This window comes from Trichechus manatus, unplaced genomic scaffold (assembly GCF_000243295.1).
Source record: "Trichechus manatus latirostris isolate Lorelei unplaced genomic scaffold, TriManLat1.0 scaffold00030, whole genome shotgun sequence".
In the NCBI taxonomy this organism is placed as follows: domain Eukaryota; kingdom Metazoa; phylum Chordata; class Mammalia; order Sirenia; family Trichechidae; genus Trichechus; species Trichechus manatus.
In genome coordinates, this window is record NW_004443966.1 from 20,130,269 (window position 1) to 20,147,879 (window position 17,611).

General features: G+C 49.2%; 1 protein-coding gene across 1 annotated transcript; it reads left to right on the forward strand.

Moving 5' to 3' along the window:
* Positions 1-12,075: 12,075 nt before the first annotated feature.
* Positions 12,076-16,603, forward strand: LOC101359541 (cytochrome P450 1A2). The gene is given in 6 exon segments (XM_023729636.1): positions 12,076-12,948; positions 13,553-13,673; positions 14,114-14,212; positions 14,426-14,582; positions 15,475-15,558; positions 16,306-16,603. Coding segments are annotated over 6 exon segments (1,632 nt in total).
* Positions 16,604-17,611: the final 1,008 nt, after the last annotated feature.

Below are 17,611 nucleotides of genomic sequence, written 5' to 3' on the forward strand. Positions count from 1 at the left end.
AAGCATCTCATAACATGGATGAAACTGGAGGACATTATGCTGAGTGAAATAAGTCAATCACAAAAGGACAAATATTGTATGAGACCTCTACTGTATAACTCATGTAAAAGTTTACACACAAAAAGTAACAATCTTTGTTGGTTACAAGGGATGGGAGGGGGGAATACTAAATAGACAATAGATAAGTGGTAACTTTGGTAAAGGGTAAGACAGTACACAATACTGGGGAAGCCAGTATAACTTGTACAAGGAAATGTCATGGAAGCTCCATAGACACTTCCAAACTCCCTGAGGGACTGAATTGCTGGATGGAGGGTTGTGGGGACCATGTTCTCCGGGAACATCTAGCTCAATTGGCATAACACAGTTTATAAAGACAAAGTTCTGCATTCTACCTTGGTGAGTAGCGTCTGGGGTCTTAAAAGCCTGTGAGCAGCTATCAAAGATACTCCACTGGTCTCACCCCTTCGGGAGCAAGGGAGAATGAAGTGAACAGAATACAAGGAAAAGATTAGTCCAAAGGACTAATGGACCACAGCTACCACAGCCTCCACCGGACTGAGTCCAGTATAGCTAGATGGTGCTCGGCTACCACCACTGACTGCTCTGACCGGGATCACAACACAGGGTCCTGGATAGAGCTGGAAAAGGATGTAGAACAGAATTCTAACTCACAAAAAAGAGACCAGATTTTCTGGCCTGACAGGGACTGGAGAAACCCCGAGAGTATGGCTTCCGGATACCCTTTTAGCTCAGTGGTGAAGTAGCTCCCAAGATTCACCGTTCAGCCGGGGATGGGACAGCCCCATAAAACAAAACAGGACTAATGAGGCACAGTGCTCCAGGGACAAGGACTAGAAGGCAGGAGGCGACAGGTAAGCTAGTGATAGGGAACCTAAGGTTGAGAAAGGACAGTGTTGACATGTCGTGGGGTTGTTAACCATTGTCATAGGGCAATATGTGTAGTGTTTAATGAGAAAATATTCTGTTCTGTAAATCTTCATCTATAGTACAAAAAGAAAAAGAATTATCTATGTGAGATCAAATTGACAACAGCAACTCAAAAGGTTTGATGGGAAGCCTAGGGGCCAGTGAGTTGAAGATAATGGTGATGGAATAACTTGGAAAAGGATAGTGAGAATAGCAGCACAACTGGAAGAATGTAATCGATGTCACTGAATTGTACATGTAGAAATTTTTGAAATGGTGTAACTTTGGCTATGTATATTTTCACCAAAAAAGAAAAAATGTCCTCCAAGTTCGAGAAGGGAGAGTGTTGACGTGTTGTGGGGTTAATGTCATAAAACAATATGCATACTGACTATGTAATGAGAAACTATTTGTTCTGTAAACCTTCACCTAAGTACGATAAAAAAAAAAAAAGAAGAGGAAAAAGAATGCAAAAGTTTATTCTGTCACCACTTTGCTTAAACCCCTTCCATAGCGCCTACCACTCTGAAATAGAAACCAGAATCTTTAGCAGCTCCTATCAGGCCTGCCCATCTCTACTTCTAAAGTCCCGACTTTCTTTATTTATTTTTATTGTACTTTAGATGAAGGTTTACAGAACAAATAGTTTCTCCTTAAACAGTTAGTACACATATTGTTTTATGACAATGGTTAACAACCCCACAACATGTCAACACTGTCCCTTCTCAACCTTGAGTTCCCTATTACCAGCTTTCCTGTCCCCTCCTGCCTTCTAGTCTTTGTCCCTGGGCTGTTGTGCCCCATTAGTCTCGTTTTGTGTTATGGGGCTGAACGGTGAACCTCAGGAGTGACTTCATTACTGAGCTAAAAGGGTGTCCAGGGGTCATACTCTCGGGGTTTCTCCAGTCTGTCAGGCCAGTAAGTCTGGTCTTTTTTTGTGAGTTAGAACTTTGTTCTACATTTTTCTCCAGCTCTGTGCGGGACCCTCTGTTGTGATCCCTGTCAGAGTAGTCAGTGGTGGTAGCTGGGCACCTTCTAGTTGTACTCGACTCAGTCTGGTGGAGGCCGTGGTAGTTGTGGTCCATTGGTCCTTTGGTAAAGTCCCTACTTTAATCCTCAGCTAAAACACCACTTCCTCCTGGAAGCCTTCCTGGGCCCCCCACCACCCCAGCAGATTAGGTTTCTCTGGGTCTATGTTTTTTCAGCACTTCTCACATTCTCAGCACATCTGAGCTCTGCTCTGACCCCAACCCAGCCTGCCACTCCTTCCTCCATACCCTAACACAGAAAACCAACCTGTGGGAAATGGATAGGATAAACCAGGTCCTTTTACTATCAATATTAACAACTGATAAAGGAGTTGAGCACAGCTATATTATAGATGGGACACATGGCAAAGATGATGATGAGCCCAAAGTGCTGATGCTGTAATGGTGGTATTTTCGGCAACAGAACAGGCAAGAGACAACAGAATTATTGCTAGGATTTCTCAGCATCCTTCCAATCACTCTGTCCTCTTCATTTCTGGCTCTGCCTGAGGAGCCTCGTAGTACCCAAGAAAGGACTGTCCTTCAATCCCAGTTGAAGCTAGAGCCGCAGAGAGGAGAAAACCTGTATGGAAGCCATGATGGTAAAGTGGGACCAAGGCCCTTCCACATTCCCCATCCTGCTTTGCGGCCCAGCCTCTCCCTCAACTCTAGGGAATCATGGCAGCCCAGCCCAGTCATCAGGGATAAAGACCATCTAGTTCCTAACCAGGGACCCAGGAAAGCCCCTCTCTGGGTGGAGGTTGCAGAACTTTGCTCAGATTCTCTAAAGGGCTCTTGACCACAAAGAAAGCCAATTCCTCCCACTTCTCAGCTGGACAGACTGATGCCAGAAAGGAGAAGGCAAGGACATGTGGCAAATAAAAGCAGAGCCTAGAACTCTGGCATTCTGCTTCTAGACCAGGGCTCTTCCCACCATGATTTATTGTCCTAGACTCCTAGCAAAGCCTCAGGAGGTCAAACGTGGACAGACTCAGCCTGTGGGCCAGGGCCCCCCATGCCCCTGGATAAGAGAAAGTGCCCTGGGGTTAGATGAGGCGTTGCACTTCCCATCACCAAACCCTGTCTCGGCTAACAGCCCACAATAACCTGGAAGGAGGCCTCACTGAGCGCTAAGCAGGGAAGGAGGGAGACAGGCAGGAGGTTAGAGGACCTTGGCCAGAAGCTGAACACCCAATCCTGGGTCAAAGTTTGCATGCCTTTGCGTGAGAAGCCGTTTGGCTAGGAACACGGGGACAGGGGAGCAGTGGGGGAGGGAGAAGACTCTGGGCTGGAGAACTGGAGAAGGCTGAGGGTCTGGGCCCAGCAGAGTCATCCCACCTAGAGCCTTTGGTCAGCACTGCTGAGGGCTATCTGGCATGGGGAAGGGAGGCGAGCAAGATCCACAACAAATCCCCACCCCACAGTGTAGGCAAGAACCATGCCCCAGAGCCTATGAGTGAGTCAGGAGATGCCCCAGGAGCTGTGAGAAGGCTGATGCTCATGTGGGCTGAGGATCTAGAGGGACTCTCTGAGAAGGGAGAACTGAAGAAGAGTTATGAAGTATGAGGACTACAGGAAGGACATCCCTGGCATGGGAAGGGGGCACAGTATGAACAAAAGCATGGTACTGGGAGGTTGGGGTGAGGCAGTTTGTGAAGAGTGAAGTTTGAGTGGATGTGGACAACTGGGACTTGTCTCCCAATGTCTCATCATGCCATCCAGGCACCCTCCACTCCACCTGAGATCTAAGCCCCAAGCACATTCCCCTCCTCTCCCGCCTATGCCCAGAGAGCCAGCGATTTGGTTTGCAGGATTCAAGGCTCAGATGGGGCAGCCCCAGGCCTTCTGGCTCTTGGCTGCTATAGTTAGGGTGGCGATACTTTCATGAGACAGTCGGTTTAAGCCTGTTTTTGTTGTTGTTAGTTGCCGTCAAGTCGATTCCAGCTCATGGCAACGCCATGTGTGTAGAACAGAACTGCTGCATAGAATTTTTAAGGCTATGCCTTTCATAAGCAGATCACCAGGCCTGTCTTCCAAGGTACCTCTGGATGAATTCAAAGCATCAACCTTTTGGCTAGTAGTTAAGCTCTTAACCCTTTGTGCCACCCAGGGACTCTTTAAACCTGTAGTCCTAGCATAATTATTAAACTGACCTTGTTCACTCTCAAAAGAGTCCTGGCTTAAACAATAAATTATATGGGCACCGTAGTGATAGTGGACATCTGAGGGTTTTGCTTGCCTAGCATCCATTCTCTCTTCTGGCCATACCACTTCAATTGTCCACCCTACTCCTGCTCTCAGCCATTAGGTTTGCTAGAGCTGACCCCATCCCAGACTATAAGACTGGCATATGACCCAGGCCAGACCAGTGAAAGCCCTACGTGGGTTTTGTTGAAACCAGTGGAAAAGAAAGGTTCTCTTTCTGCCAGGGGTAGCTAAGCTGGTTAGAATATGTCTGGAATTGCCAGTGGTCATTTAGAATGATACCCACTCAGGTGAAAACAGAACTGGAAGATGAGGAAAGAAGAGAGGGAAAAGGTTGATGACATTGAGCACCTAGCTCCAGCGATTCCAAAAGCCAATGAAGTTCACCCATAGAACTTCCTTGTTATGTGAACCAGTGTCACCACCTTCTCTTTTTCCCCCTTTTTTCTTCCTCTTGGCCTCTTCCTGTTTCTCTTCTTCCTCCTCCTCCTCCTCCCTCCTCAACTCCTTCTTGTTCTCTTAGTATGAAGTGGGTTTGGGGGACTTGCAACAGAAAGAATTACAACCAAAATACCTGCCTGTCAAGAAGACTTTTCCAGGAAAGCTCTCTGAGCGATTTAACCTCAGCACTTGACGCAGGAACCGAGAAGGCCTGGGAAAACTGGGCAGAATCCTAAGAAGTTACTGCTATCTAATCTTTCCATTGTTCTGCCCCTGTGCCAAACATTCCACCACTGAAACCATTTTAGAGGCTAATCGTATCTCCAGAAGACCCCAAGATTATGTTGAGGAGTTGTTGGCCATTAAGTGTCTATGGAAGAACCCATAAGCATGGCAGAGCTTGTCAGATGAGTCTATGCCATGTCAGGAGGATTTTCCACCTTGCTCATCCAGCAGGCTAGAGGCAGAGCTCACTGCCAGGTTGACAGAAGACTCCTTGACTGGGGGATGTCCTGGGAAGGATGTGGCAGGTGCCCCATTTGCTCTCTGTTTTTCTCAGTCTTCAGCCTTCTAGCTCCTAGCTGAGGGAGAGACACCAGCCTTTCCCAAAGTTCAGGACAGTCAAAGTTGAAATCTTCCAAAAGAAGCTGATGAGGAAGCTAAGGGGAAAACAATCCTTATAATGCTCTGCAAGGCCCTTCCAGGTATGGATGCCATTACCTCTCTGATCTTCTCACCTGTCACTCATCCTCCCCCTGGCTCATTCCTTTCCAGGCACAAAAGCCTTTTTGATGTTCCTAAGACACTGTGGGCATGTCCCTGCCTGTATCTGTCAGGATCAGACCCTGCAGGAAATAGAAGATCCCCTCAAACTGGGTCATTGAGGAGAGTTTCATGAAGGAATTGTTTACAAAGGTGTGGGCAAGGTTTAAGGGAAGCCAATAAGGAATAATGCAGCACCCTAGGGCTGGCAACAGCAGGGTCAGGAGCAGAGGGGAAGGAGCAGAGACCGAGACCCAGAGAGGGTGGCTATGGAGAGGCTATAGAGAGGAACTGTTGCCTTAAGGATCAACTGGCACACAAAGACCCTTCAGGAAGAGAGCCAGGGGAATAAATACCTCAACCCCACTCTATTCATGCCCTCCAATGTCCTGCTGATGCCTCCTATTAATTCAACCTAACTGGAAGTCAGAGAGCAAGGGAGCCCACTAATGCAGCCCACATAAGTCAGCCCTCCAGGACTGAGGGTAGGGAAAGGCAGAGAGTGGGTCTGCAAGACACCCAGCACTCTGCCTCAGAGCCTTTGCACTTGCTGTTCCCTCCACCTGGAAACTTTTCTCTCCCAGAATCCTCATGTTTCACTTCTTCGAACATCACTTTCTCAACATGGCTTTCCCCGGCCATCCTATCTAAAACTGTAACCGAGATTCCCACAGTCCCTAATCCTCTTCTCTACTTAATTTTTATTTATAGGACTTAACAAACATCAAGCACACTATATATTTCACTTATTTATCTTGAATATAATCTGTCCACCCAACTAGAATGTAAGCTTCAGGAGAGCAGGGATTTTGTCTGTTTGGATCAATGCTTTATCAATAGCACCTGGCACATGTTGTGGCTGGTTGTCATCGAGTTGGCTCCAACTCATGATGACCTTATATACAACAGAAGGAAACATTGCCTAGTCCTGTGCCATTTTCATGATTGTTGTCATGTTTAAGTCCATTGTTGCAGCTATTAGTGGATGCCAAATAAGTATTTGTTAAATGAATGAACGGAAACATGTCAACCCTCCAAACAGGAAAACACTAGACTTGAAATGGCAGAGGCTGGGTCTTGGTAGGCATGGCCCCAGGCCTGAGATGGGCAGCTGAGTGGACCTTCCAGTCCAGAGGCTTTCTAGTACCCACTAAGTGGGCATTGGTCATTTTGCCATCAGGCACAGTCCTCCTCAAGAAACTCATATTAGCCTGACCCAGCTCAGGCATCTTGCCTTGTGCCACCTTCACCCCTGTCCAGGGCCAGCGTCTTGGCTATCCTCACTACTGACCATGTGGCTGGGACCACCAGAAGTCCCCAGCCGCTTCCAATTTCAAAGCCTCCTGGTTCCTCCCCACAAGCCACAGCTCCTCTCTCCACACTCCAGACCCACCACAGTAATCCAGGGACAGCAGCATCTGCAGCAACTCTCAGCATAGAGAGAGGGCTCTGCGAGATCGGGACAGAAGAGCCACACGTTTCAATGGATGGGAAAGAGGTGTAAGGATCCTGGGACACTACCCAGAGAAGGCTAAGGGGGTGGCCCAGAGGTTCTGGGCAACCCTAGACAGAGGGCAGCTGAGATGAAGGGAGACCTTCTTTCTCCTGTTTCTCTTCTTCTTTCAACAGCATCAAACATGATTCATTTAGAATTATATTAGATGTCAGAATTTGACCAATCCTGCTCAGGCTGGCAGTTTCCTTTACTGTTGGGAAAGTGTTTGCCAAGGCTATGAATTGTGAAAACAGCCTTGCCAGGGAATGCTTTACCTCCTGAAGGGCATGTACAACACCCTCAGAGGAACACCGTTTCCAAGTCAAAGGTGTTCCTTTATTTACAAACACAGAGGTTTGCTGATAATGAAGGTTCTCATCCTCACCTCAAAGCAGGGGTTCCAAGAACCTTGCTCTGTTGGCCAAATGCTCCTGGAAGTATTCCCATAGTCCCTGCCAAGGTGACTGTCTCTTTCCGACCCATCTGAGCAGCGCAGCCTGGCTGCCCCTCCAGCCAGTGACTCAACCCCCATTCAGCCAACTTAGCACTTCTCCTCAGGAATCCTTTCCCAGCTTCTCCACACTTGTAGACACACAATAGCCAATTCCCCACCTTGATTTTTCTTCCTTCCCAACACCACACCCCACCCCCCCAGTTTTACCCAGGTGTCCTCCAGATATCTTCCTTTCCGGAACTATGTGCTTTAGGGGGAGTCCCCAGGTGGCACAAATGGTTAAGCGCTCAACTACTAACTGAAAAGATGGGCGATACCTACCTACCAAGAGGGGCCTCGGAAGAAAGTCCCGGTGATCACTTGTGAGCTACTGGTCTGGGTTTTTGGGCTTGTATATGTGTATGTGTTTTAAGGGAGGCTGACCCAGGCCAGCCTCAGGAAATGAGTCCCGGCTGGTCTGAACCAGTCATTGTGGCCCCAGCTGCCTTGCTGTCGATTGACTTAAACCCGGACCTGTGACATGATTCTGGTCATTGAGATGTAGGAGAAAGCTGTGGCGGCAGCCTTTCGGAAAGGTTTCCTCACTCTTAAAAGGGACACACAGCAAGGGATGCACTCTTGTCCATCTAGCCTTTATCATGTCTGGATGTGATGGCTGGACAGCAACAGGCCATAGGGAGCCAGCTTGGGGGAAAAGCCAACATTCCAAGGAGAGAAATGTGGGCCATTAGGAGAGTTGAATCAGGGGACTGTGTACACGGTGTGGGCAGGATGCAGAGAAACCAACACAGGATAGTGTGCTACCATTGAACTAGTAACAGAGGGAAGCCCTCACCACCTTAGGCCTGAAGAGACAAGGGGAAGAAGCCATTTTCAGAACCTGGAAGACAGGGCCTATAAGGAGAAGCGAGCTGCCCAGCAGAAGCTGTGGTGTACTGTGGTGACTTCACAGGGAAGGTCTGGGGAAAAGAATATCCCAATCTCCCTCACTCCCCACCCTCTTATCTCATGCCAGTACCTCCACTGGCTGAACCCAACAAGAAGCCAGAGGGCCAGGAGCCCAGTGATGGAGTCTCTAGAAGTCAACCTCTCAGTGCACAGAGCAGGGCAGAGAAGTGTGGGGAGCATCTGGAGGACAGGATTTTCAGCACAACCTGGACCTGCAAGTATCTCATTTTTATTTGCATGTTTATTGCTTGTCTCCTCCACGAAGGCAGGGACTGTCTTATTCACCACTGCAAGCTTCCTCCTAGAACAGTGGCTGACAGCGTAACAAATGCTCAGAGTATTGGTTGAGCACCCACTATGTGACAGGCACGGCACCAAAAAACGAGTGAGTAAGAATTTAGTTTGCCTCCAGTTGCTCACAGTCGAGAGAGGGAGAATGAAACCAAAGCAAGAGAGCTGTGCCCAAAGGAGGCATCTCTAAACTGGAAGCAATGCATTTTTTTGAAGGTGTTTGTTGGATGGGGAAGAAGTGGTTAGGAGGAGGGAACAGCATATTGCAAAGGCACAGAGGCAGAAAACATGAGAGGAATTATAAGAAGTTCCCTCTGGCTGGTGGGAAAGATGAGAGGAAGAGCGAGAAGAGAAATGAGGTGGTGAGAAAAGTGAGTAGGAACAAGCTCATATGCTGAGCTAAAGAGTCTGAATTTTATTCTGAGTGTCTTAAGAAATTACCAAGAGGTTGTAAGCAGGGGATTGACATGCTCAGGAGCAGTGGTGGTTCAGTGGTAGAATTCTCGCCTTCCGTGTGGAAGACCCAGGTTTGATTCTCGGCCAATGCAACTCAAGCACAGCCACCACTGTCACTGGAGGCTTGTGTGTTGCTATGATGCTGAACAGGTTTCAGCAGAGCTTCCAAACTAAGACAGACTAGGAAGAAAGATCTGGCTATCTCCTTCTGAACATCAGCCAATGAAAACCCTATGGATCGTAATCGCCTCCATGAACAACTGCGTCCTGCATGAAGAACTGCGTGGTGCCCAGCTACCATTACTGAACATTTTGATCAAAGATACTATAGACAAATCCTGATCAAAAGGAAGAAAATGCAAAACAGAATTTCAAATTCTCCTGGACCCCAGACTTTCTGGAGTCATGCAGACTGGATGAATATTGATAAACTATTGCCCTGAGATAATCTTTAAACCTTACACCAAAAATATCCCCTAAAGCCTTCTTAAAAACTGAACAATAGTCTAGCTTAACTAGTAAAAAAAAAAAGGGCTGCCTTGACCATTTTGCTCTTTTAAGAACTATCTTTATGGGATCAGGGAGCCCTGGTGGTGCATTGATTAAGCACTCAGCTGCTAACTGAAAGGTCAGCAGTTCGAACTCACCAGCAGCTCCACAGGAGAAAGATGTGGCAGTCTGCTTCCGTAAAGATTACAGCCTTGGAAACCCTATTGGGCAGTTCTATTCTGTCCTACAGGGTCACTGTGAGTCAGAATCGACTCAAAGGCAGCACGTATATGGAATCAAAGTGACAACAGCAACTTGAAAGATTAGATAGGAAACGTAGGGGGCAGTGAGTTTATGTTAATGGGGGAGGAACAACTCAGAAAAGGAGGGTGAGAATGGTTGCACAACTTGAAGAATGTAATCAAAGTCACGGAATTGTACATGTAGAAATGGTTGAACTGGTGTACATTTTGCTGTGTGTATTCTCAACAACAACAACAAAATAAAGAAACTTTAGAAAAAGAAAAAAACTCTTTGGGTCACAACGGTCCGATCTCCAACCAGTCATGGAGACGGTATGTTCTCCCATTGTGCATAGGGTCACCATGAGTAGGGGGCCAGCGAACAACGACATGCTCAGATTTGCAGTTTGGTAAAGATCCTCATGGACTGGCAGAATGGAGGGGTAGGGAACCTAAAGCGACAGTAGCTACAAGCCTTATGTGGCTATCTAAATTAAAATTAAATCGAATTAGCAATTCCGTTCCTCATTTGAGCTAGCCACATTTCAAGCTCTCAGTAGCTACATCTGGCTAACGACTACCCTATTGGACAGTACAGGTATAGAACATCTCCATCATTACAGGAAGTTCTACTAGACAGCACTGGCCTAGAGGCAGGGAGACCAGATAGGAGGTTCTTGCAAAAATCCAGACAGAAAGCGGTGCTTAGAGCCTGCTACACTAGGGCAGTGGCCACAGTAATGGAGCAAAGGGGTCAGAGGAACTTAGGGGGCAAGAGGTGTTTAGGCAGTAGAATCTTGAGGATTCGGTGGGAGGTGAATGAGAGGAGGAGTCTCAGGTTTATGGCTGGGGTAATGACCCAGACGAGTGTTTGAGCACAGAGGTGGCATGACCCATTTGGGCGTGTTAAGGAAGCAGTGGTACGGGGCCTCTGGGTGGGTGGATGTGTGCAGCAGTTGATTAGAGACCCAAATCAGAAGCTGGTCCATATCTGGCAGATCCCAGCTCTAACTATTTGCATGTGCATTCAATAGTGCCTGTCTCCACAAATGTCTGTCCTCTCTGCCAGGCCTGGGCACAGAGATGAATGGGGCCCACAGTCTGGGTTAGCGTTTGGGTTAGGTGAGAAAACAGACAAACAAAAAAACACTAAAACAAGTCCCTCTACTCTAGATCCTGAGAGGAGCTGGACATCCCTTCTCAGGGACCCAGGGACCCACCACCCCTCTGGTCTATCCCCAAAGAGCTGCTCTTGGGCCCTGAGCAGTTGGTGGAGTTGAGTGATCATGGTCCAATGCGAAGGACTGCTCCTTTGTTTGGTGCCTCTGATATCAGGTGACAAGGACAGCTGGGCCAATCTAATAGAGGGTGGTGTTTCAAAAGGCCCCATCACCCAGAGCCAGAAGCTCTGGGCCAGCCCCTACAACCTGCTGATCTCAAGCACCTGCCTCCACAGGTATATCCCTTGAGCCCATTTCCCACGTTTTGGGATCCCCCACCATATATCCGGGAACTAGTGGGGGAGGGGTGGGGGGACTCTGGGCTAGGTGTAGGAAGCCTGAGTTCTAGTCCTTGCTACCCAACTCTGGACCTCAGTTTCTCTGTTTTCAAATGGGCAGCTTGAACTAGGCCATCTCTATGGACCTTTCCTTGGACTGGAATGGAGAGATGGGGTGGGGTCCCCACCTCGCACCAGGCCAACCCTGGTCTTGTATGCAGCCCAACCTCAGCCTCCAAGACTGTGAGGGAATGGAGACTTGTCCTCAGAGAGGGCACCCTTCCTGGTATTGATAGAGCCCCTGGGGGAGGTGGGCAGGGCTATTTGTAACAGCCTTGAAGCCTTGGCCCCCTCAGTGTTGCTGGGCATGGGGTGGTCCCTGTCCCTGGGTATGAAGGAAGTATCAGCAAGCAGGACCACAGGGAGCCAGCACTAGTAGTGATTCTTTAGCACAATGCCCAGTGTACAGACTGCCCAGGGGCTGGCAGCGGCGCTACACTCGGCTCCTTCCTTTTGGAGTGATCACATGCATCTGCTCCAGCCTCAGAACTTGACTGTGGTGATAGGTAGAGAGGAGGGCCAGGGCTGCCGGCTCAAACACTCAAGTTGGGACTCTCAAGGCTCCTTTCCCACCCTCAGACTCTGCAACACTCTAAGGGTGAACTCCTTGGTACAGGATCTGTGCTGTATGTATCTTAGTCTTTCTGCTCTCTGGCTGGGAGCCAAGCACAGAATATGTGTCCATGTTTATTAAGTAAGTGAGTGAGTGAATAAATGGATGAATAAATCCACCCTTAGCCTGGCTCCTCCTTCTTCTTTCCCTCTAGTTGGTAAAGATGGCATTATCCCAGCCTGTTCCTTTCTCTGCCACCGAGTTCTTCCCGGTCTCCGCCATCTTCTGCCTGGTATTCTGGGTGGTCAGGGCCTGGAAGCCTCAGGTCCCCAAAGGCCTAAAGAGTCCCCCGGGGCCCTGGGGCTGGCCCCTGATTGGACACGTGCTGACCCTGGGGAAGAACCCGCACCTGGCGCTGACGCGGCTGAGCCAGCGGTACGGGGACGTGATGCAGGTGCACATTGGCTCCACGCCCGTGCTGGTGCTAAGCGGCCTGGACACTATCCGGCAGGCCCTGGTGCGGCAGGGCGATGACTTCAAGGGCCGGCCTGACCTCTACAGCTTCACCCGCATCACTGACGGCCAGAGCATGACCTTCAGCCCTGACTCTGGACCAGTGTGGGCCGCCCGCTGACGCCTGGCCCAGAACGCCCTCAACACCTTCTCCATAGCCTCACACCCAGCCTCCTCATACTCCTGCTACCTGGAAGAGCATGTGAGCAAGGAGGCTGAGGCCCTCCTCAGCAGGTTGCAGGAGTTGATGGCGGGAGCCGGGTGCTTCGACCCCTACAGCCAGGTGGTGGTGTCGGTGGTGAATGTCATCAGTGCCATGTTCTTCGGACAGCACTTCCCCCAGCACAATGAGGAGCTGCTCAGCCTCATGGAGAACAGCAAGGAGTTCGTGGAGATCGCCACCTCCGGGAACCCCGTGGACTTCTTCCCCTTCCTTCGCTACCTGCCCAACCCCACCCTGCAGAAGTTCAAGTCCTTCAACCAGAGGTTCCTGCGGTTCCTGCGGTTCCTGCAGAAAACAGTCCACGAGCACCTGCGGTTCCTGCAGAAAACAGTCCACGAGCACTATCAGGACCTTGACGAGGTGAGCCCGGGGTGCAAGTGGTGAGGAAACAGCCTGCAGGGCCTGGGCGTGGTCTCTCTCACCCAGCTCCAAAGTACCCAGGAAGGCTTGGGAAACCAAGGACCAGCTGTGTGACCCGGAGCCAATCCCCTCCCCTTCTCGGCCTCAGTTTCCTCATTCCTCTGGCCTTCTTCTCAGGGCTGCTGCAAAGTCCCAGGGAGATAACTCATGTGAACGGGGCCCTGGCAGAGCCCTACATTGTGTGTGTGTGTATGGGGGGCTATTATGAGTGAGAAGACCTTCCTTCTGCATGAAACCTGAGCCTCAACAGAGGCTAATCCCCAATTCAGGTGTCACTTTGCTTCCGTGTGTTCACATCAACCTCTTCCTCCTCTGAAGTTGGATCCATAGGATTATTGGGATGAAGGGTCAACAGGGCTTGAAATGGCACTTTCAGCCCTACCCAAGGCTGCTGCACACTTCTGCCATGAGCCCCCACCACTACCTGGGAGCCAGAGGGGAGTACTTAGCCCCCAGGGACTTGCCAGTTGGGGTAGGCAAGGTGAAGGGCCCAGCCTTTGGCCTCAGATGTGTCAGAGGTGCTCCTATGCTTGTGACTCTTCAGAACAGCATCCAGGACATCACAGGTGCCCTGTTCAAGCACAACGAGGAGGATTCGAGAGTCAGCGGTGGCCTAATCCCCCAGGAGAAGATTATCAACCTTGTCAAAGACATCTTTGGGGCAGGTAGGAGCCAGACCCCTGCCCCTCCATCCACCTGTGCCTGCCTTTCACCCATAGCTTTGCCCAACCCCCAAATCCATCAAATAACCTGCCAACCATCCACCAGACAGGACAGGACAAAGAGACCTGGCCCAGGATCAGGATTTGAGCCCTGGCTGTGCCACAAACTCCCAGTGGAAATCCGACCAAGTCCCTCTCCTCCTCCAGGCCTCAGTTTCCCCATCTGAACTACAAGGCGTTCTCTAGTCTGGAAATCTAGGCCCCTGTGATTCCAGCAGCTAATTAGGAAACCAATCACTCAAGTCAGTATTGAGGAGACCCAGCCCCTGTCTTTAGGAAGTTCCTGGGCAGGGGCCAGAGAAAATAATGCCTGGGTGCTTGGTAAATGCTGGTTTCCTTGTTCTTGTCTTCCTTTCTTCCTTAACTCACCCCACACTGCCCAGGGTTTGAAACAATCATAACAGCAATCTCCGGGAGCCTTATGTACCTCGTGACAAAGCCTGGGATACAGAAGAAGATCCAGAATGAACTGGGTACGCTATGTCCCTGAACCCTCTAACCAAGAGAAGCCTTGGGGTCCCAGGTCTTTTTCTTCAACCTATAAGCTTCTCTGTGCCTACAATGTGCCCAAGCCCTGGGCATACACAGGTTGCTCAGAAGATTCTGGGGGGTCAGTAGGGTCTCAGAGAAGTAAATAAGCATAGTCCCATATAGAGTGACACACGGTATAATAGGGACACAGATGCCTGGAGGAGTCGGGGCAGCCCCTAAGCCCTGTCCATCCTCTGCAGACAGTAATTGGCAAGGCGCGGAAGCCCAGCTCTCCGACAGACCCCAGCTGCCCTATATGGAGGCCTTCGTCCTGGAGACCTTCCGACACTCCTCCTTCAGCCCCTTCACCATTCTGCACAGGTGAGTCCTGTCCATTCTGACTCCACCTTGGAAGTCCTCACCATGTCTACTCCTTTGAGCTTCTTAGCCCTGGCCTGACTCAGGCCTCAGCATCTCTTCCAGGCCATGACATCAGCTTCCTCACAGAACCCACCCCCCAGCTCTAGTCTATCCCTGTCCCATTCAAACATGCTCAAACCTCCCAGCTGAAGGCTCTCAGAAGAAAGCCACAGTTGAGTCCTCAGATCTCATTCAACTATACTCACATTCCCTCCCTTCTGCTCCGGCCAGTTGGCCTCACCATCCCTTCCAAGCATGTTCTGGCCAACCTCCAATTTTGCTTATGCTGGATCTTCTGCCTGAAATAGTTTCTACCCTATTCTATGGCTATCAGAATCCTACCATTACCCAAGGTCAATCCTGACACACATTTCCCCTCTCCCAGAGCCTTTATTGACTCACCCAGCTGACACAGCTTTGTTCTCTGACATTCTATTAGACTTACAGCCATTTGTCCTTGATTATGTCCTGGAATTTTAACAGCGGCAAGGAAGTGAACATTCGCTTCTGCCCATTTGTTGGTTTAGTTACTTTCAGAGTAAGAGGCCTGACTCCCAGCCAGGAAAGGAGTTCTCCAGTGGCTGCTTCTTGGCTCCAGAGAATGGCCAAGTGCACATCTGGGCATAAACATGGACGTTTAGTAAGCACTTGTTGAAGTCAGGGAACAAGAGCCTAGGAAAGGGAAAGATGATTTCCCCTCTTCCCCACCCCTCACATTCCCTCCCAGTGCAGGGTGCAGAGATTGTGTTGTGGTGGGCTATCGGGGTGGGATGGAAGTAGGAGCAAGTAGCTCCCAGGGACACGCCCCAGCTTTCCAGCCCCTCAGCCTGACAAAACTCTCTTCCCTCCTCAGCACAAGGGACACAACACTGAATGGCTTCTACATCCCTAAGGGGTGCTGTGTCTTTGTAAACCAGTGGCAGGTCAACCATGACCAGTGAGTACACATCAACCACTGAACGCTGCACAAGTTCAGCAGTCAGGAAGGCTGTTTATCCCCACAAAGAACTGATTATCTAATGAAGGAATGGTGCCTCAATTGCTACCTAGCCTGGTGTAAGTGACAAAATTTAGACGTGTTTCTCAAACTTGAGTGTGCACATGAAGCAACCAGGAAGTTTGTTACAGAGTGTGAGGCCCCATTCCCCCAAGATTCTACTTCAGTAGGTCTGAAATAGGTACCTCAGGTGATTCTGATGTGAATGGCCCTGGAACCCCTCTTTGGAAAATACCGGGTTAGTCTAATAGGTAGAAGGACCATATAATTTATCATCCAAACTTGGGACATTTTTGAAAGTGAAAGGGGATTCTATTAATAATTACCTTAAGACAATAAGCAATAACCAGGTTATACAGCTGGTTACACCATATTTTTAGGAGGGTAAAGATAAACATGTTTTCCTTCCTTTAATTTTTTTAAAGCATTATTTCTTTAAAATAACAAATTAAGGAGCACCATTTTCAAGGCTGACCATTTTACAGAGAGCTTTGTAAACAAAATAAGCATTAAAGTAGATAGGTCCCTTTCTCACTAACCTTTCACTGCTCTCAATCTATGCTAATACTTGTGTTATCAATCCATGGAGGCCTCAGCCCTTGTTTCTTTGCTCAGATGGCTCCCCCAGCCCTTTCCTCCCAGGGCCTCATCAGCCCTGAGATTCCATTGCTTGTGTCCCTCTTGTAGGAAGGTCTGGGGAGACCCATTTGACTTCCATCCAGAGTGATTCCTCACTGCTGAGGGCAGAACCATCAACAAGACCCTGAGTGAGAAGGTAATGCTCTTCGGCATGGGCAAGCGCCCGTGCATGGGGGAGGTCCTGGCCAAGTGGGAGATCTTCCTCTTCCTAGCCATTCTGCTGCAGCAGCTGGAGTTCAGCATGCCACCAGGCATAAAAGTGGACCTGACCCCCATCTCCAGGTTGGCTAGGAAGCACGCCTGCTGCAAGCACTTCCAGGCACAGCTGCGCTTCTCCATCAAGTGATGAAAGCCCCATCATGCTGAGGCAGGGGAGTGGTTCACCATGGTACCTCTGCCCTTCTTTTTTTTTTTTTTAATATATAACCACTTTATTGAAATATAACTCACATACCATACAATTACCTATTTAAAGTGTAAAATTCGTTGGTTCTTAGTATATTCACAAAGTTATGCAAGCATCACCACAATAAATTTTAGAACATTTTCATCACCCCAGGAAGAAACTCCATACCCATTAAAAATCACTCCCCATTTTCTTCCTACTTTCCCTGCCCCTACCCCAGCCCTAGGCAACTACTAATCTATTTTCTGTCTCTATAGATTTTTCTATTCTGGACATTTCATATAAATGGAATCATACAGTATGTGGTCTTTGTGCCTGGTTTCTTTCACTTAGCACAATGTTTCCAAGGGCCATCCATGTCATAACATGTATCAGTAAGCCCTTGTTTCTTGAGTCCTGAGACTAGACCCAGGTCTGTCCCCTCATAGTCATTGATGGGTACTATCACTGCTCTCTCTCTTCGCTCTTTTCTTGTACAAACCAAGTCTTTGAACAGTTGAAAGAAACAGTAAGGAAGGGACCCAGCCTTGCAGGTCAAACCCAACAGGTGAATGGGGTTCCCCCATGTCCCTTCTTCAAAAGGTAGAACATGCAACTTCTCATGAAGTCTTGATTTGTTAGCCTACAGCTGAGAGAGGATAAGCTCCCCAGAAAAGTTTGGTTTACCAACAAAAGGCCCAGGACTTCCCCTCTCCCCACACAGCCCCAGGGTGGCGCACCCCCACAGCTTACTTCCACTATGGCAGAGCCCACTCTTTCCACCGCTAGGAATGGCTTACCTGGAAGTTCTCCTGGAAGACACAGTCCTGGGCGGGTAGTCATGGGTCCCAGGCTCTAGTCCTGGTTCTGACCCACAGTGTGATACTAAGCAAGGCCCTTCACTGCTCTGGGGGTCCCAGTGTCTCCACCTATAAAATGGAGGAAGAGGGTTGGATTAATTAATCTCTA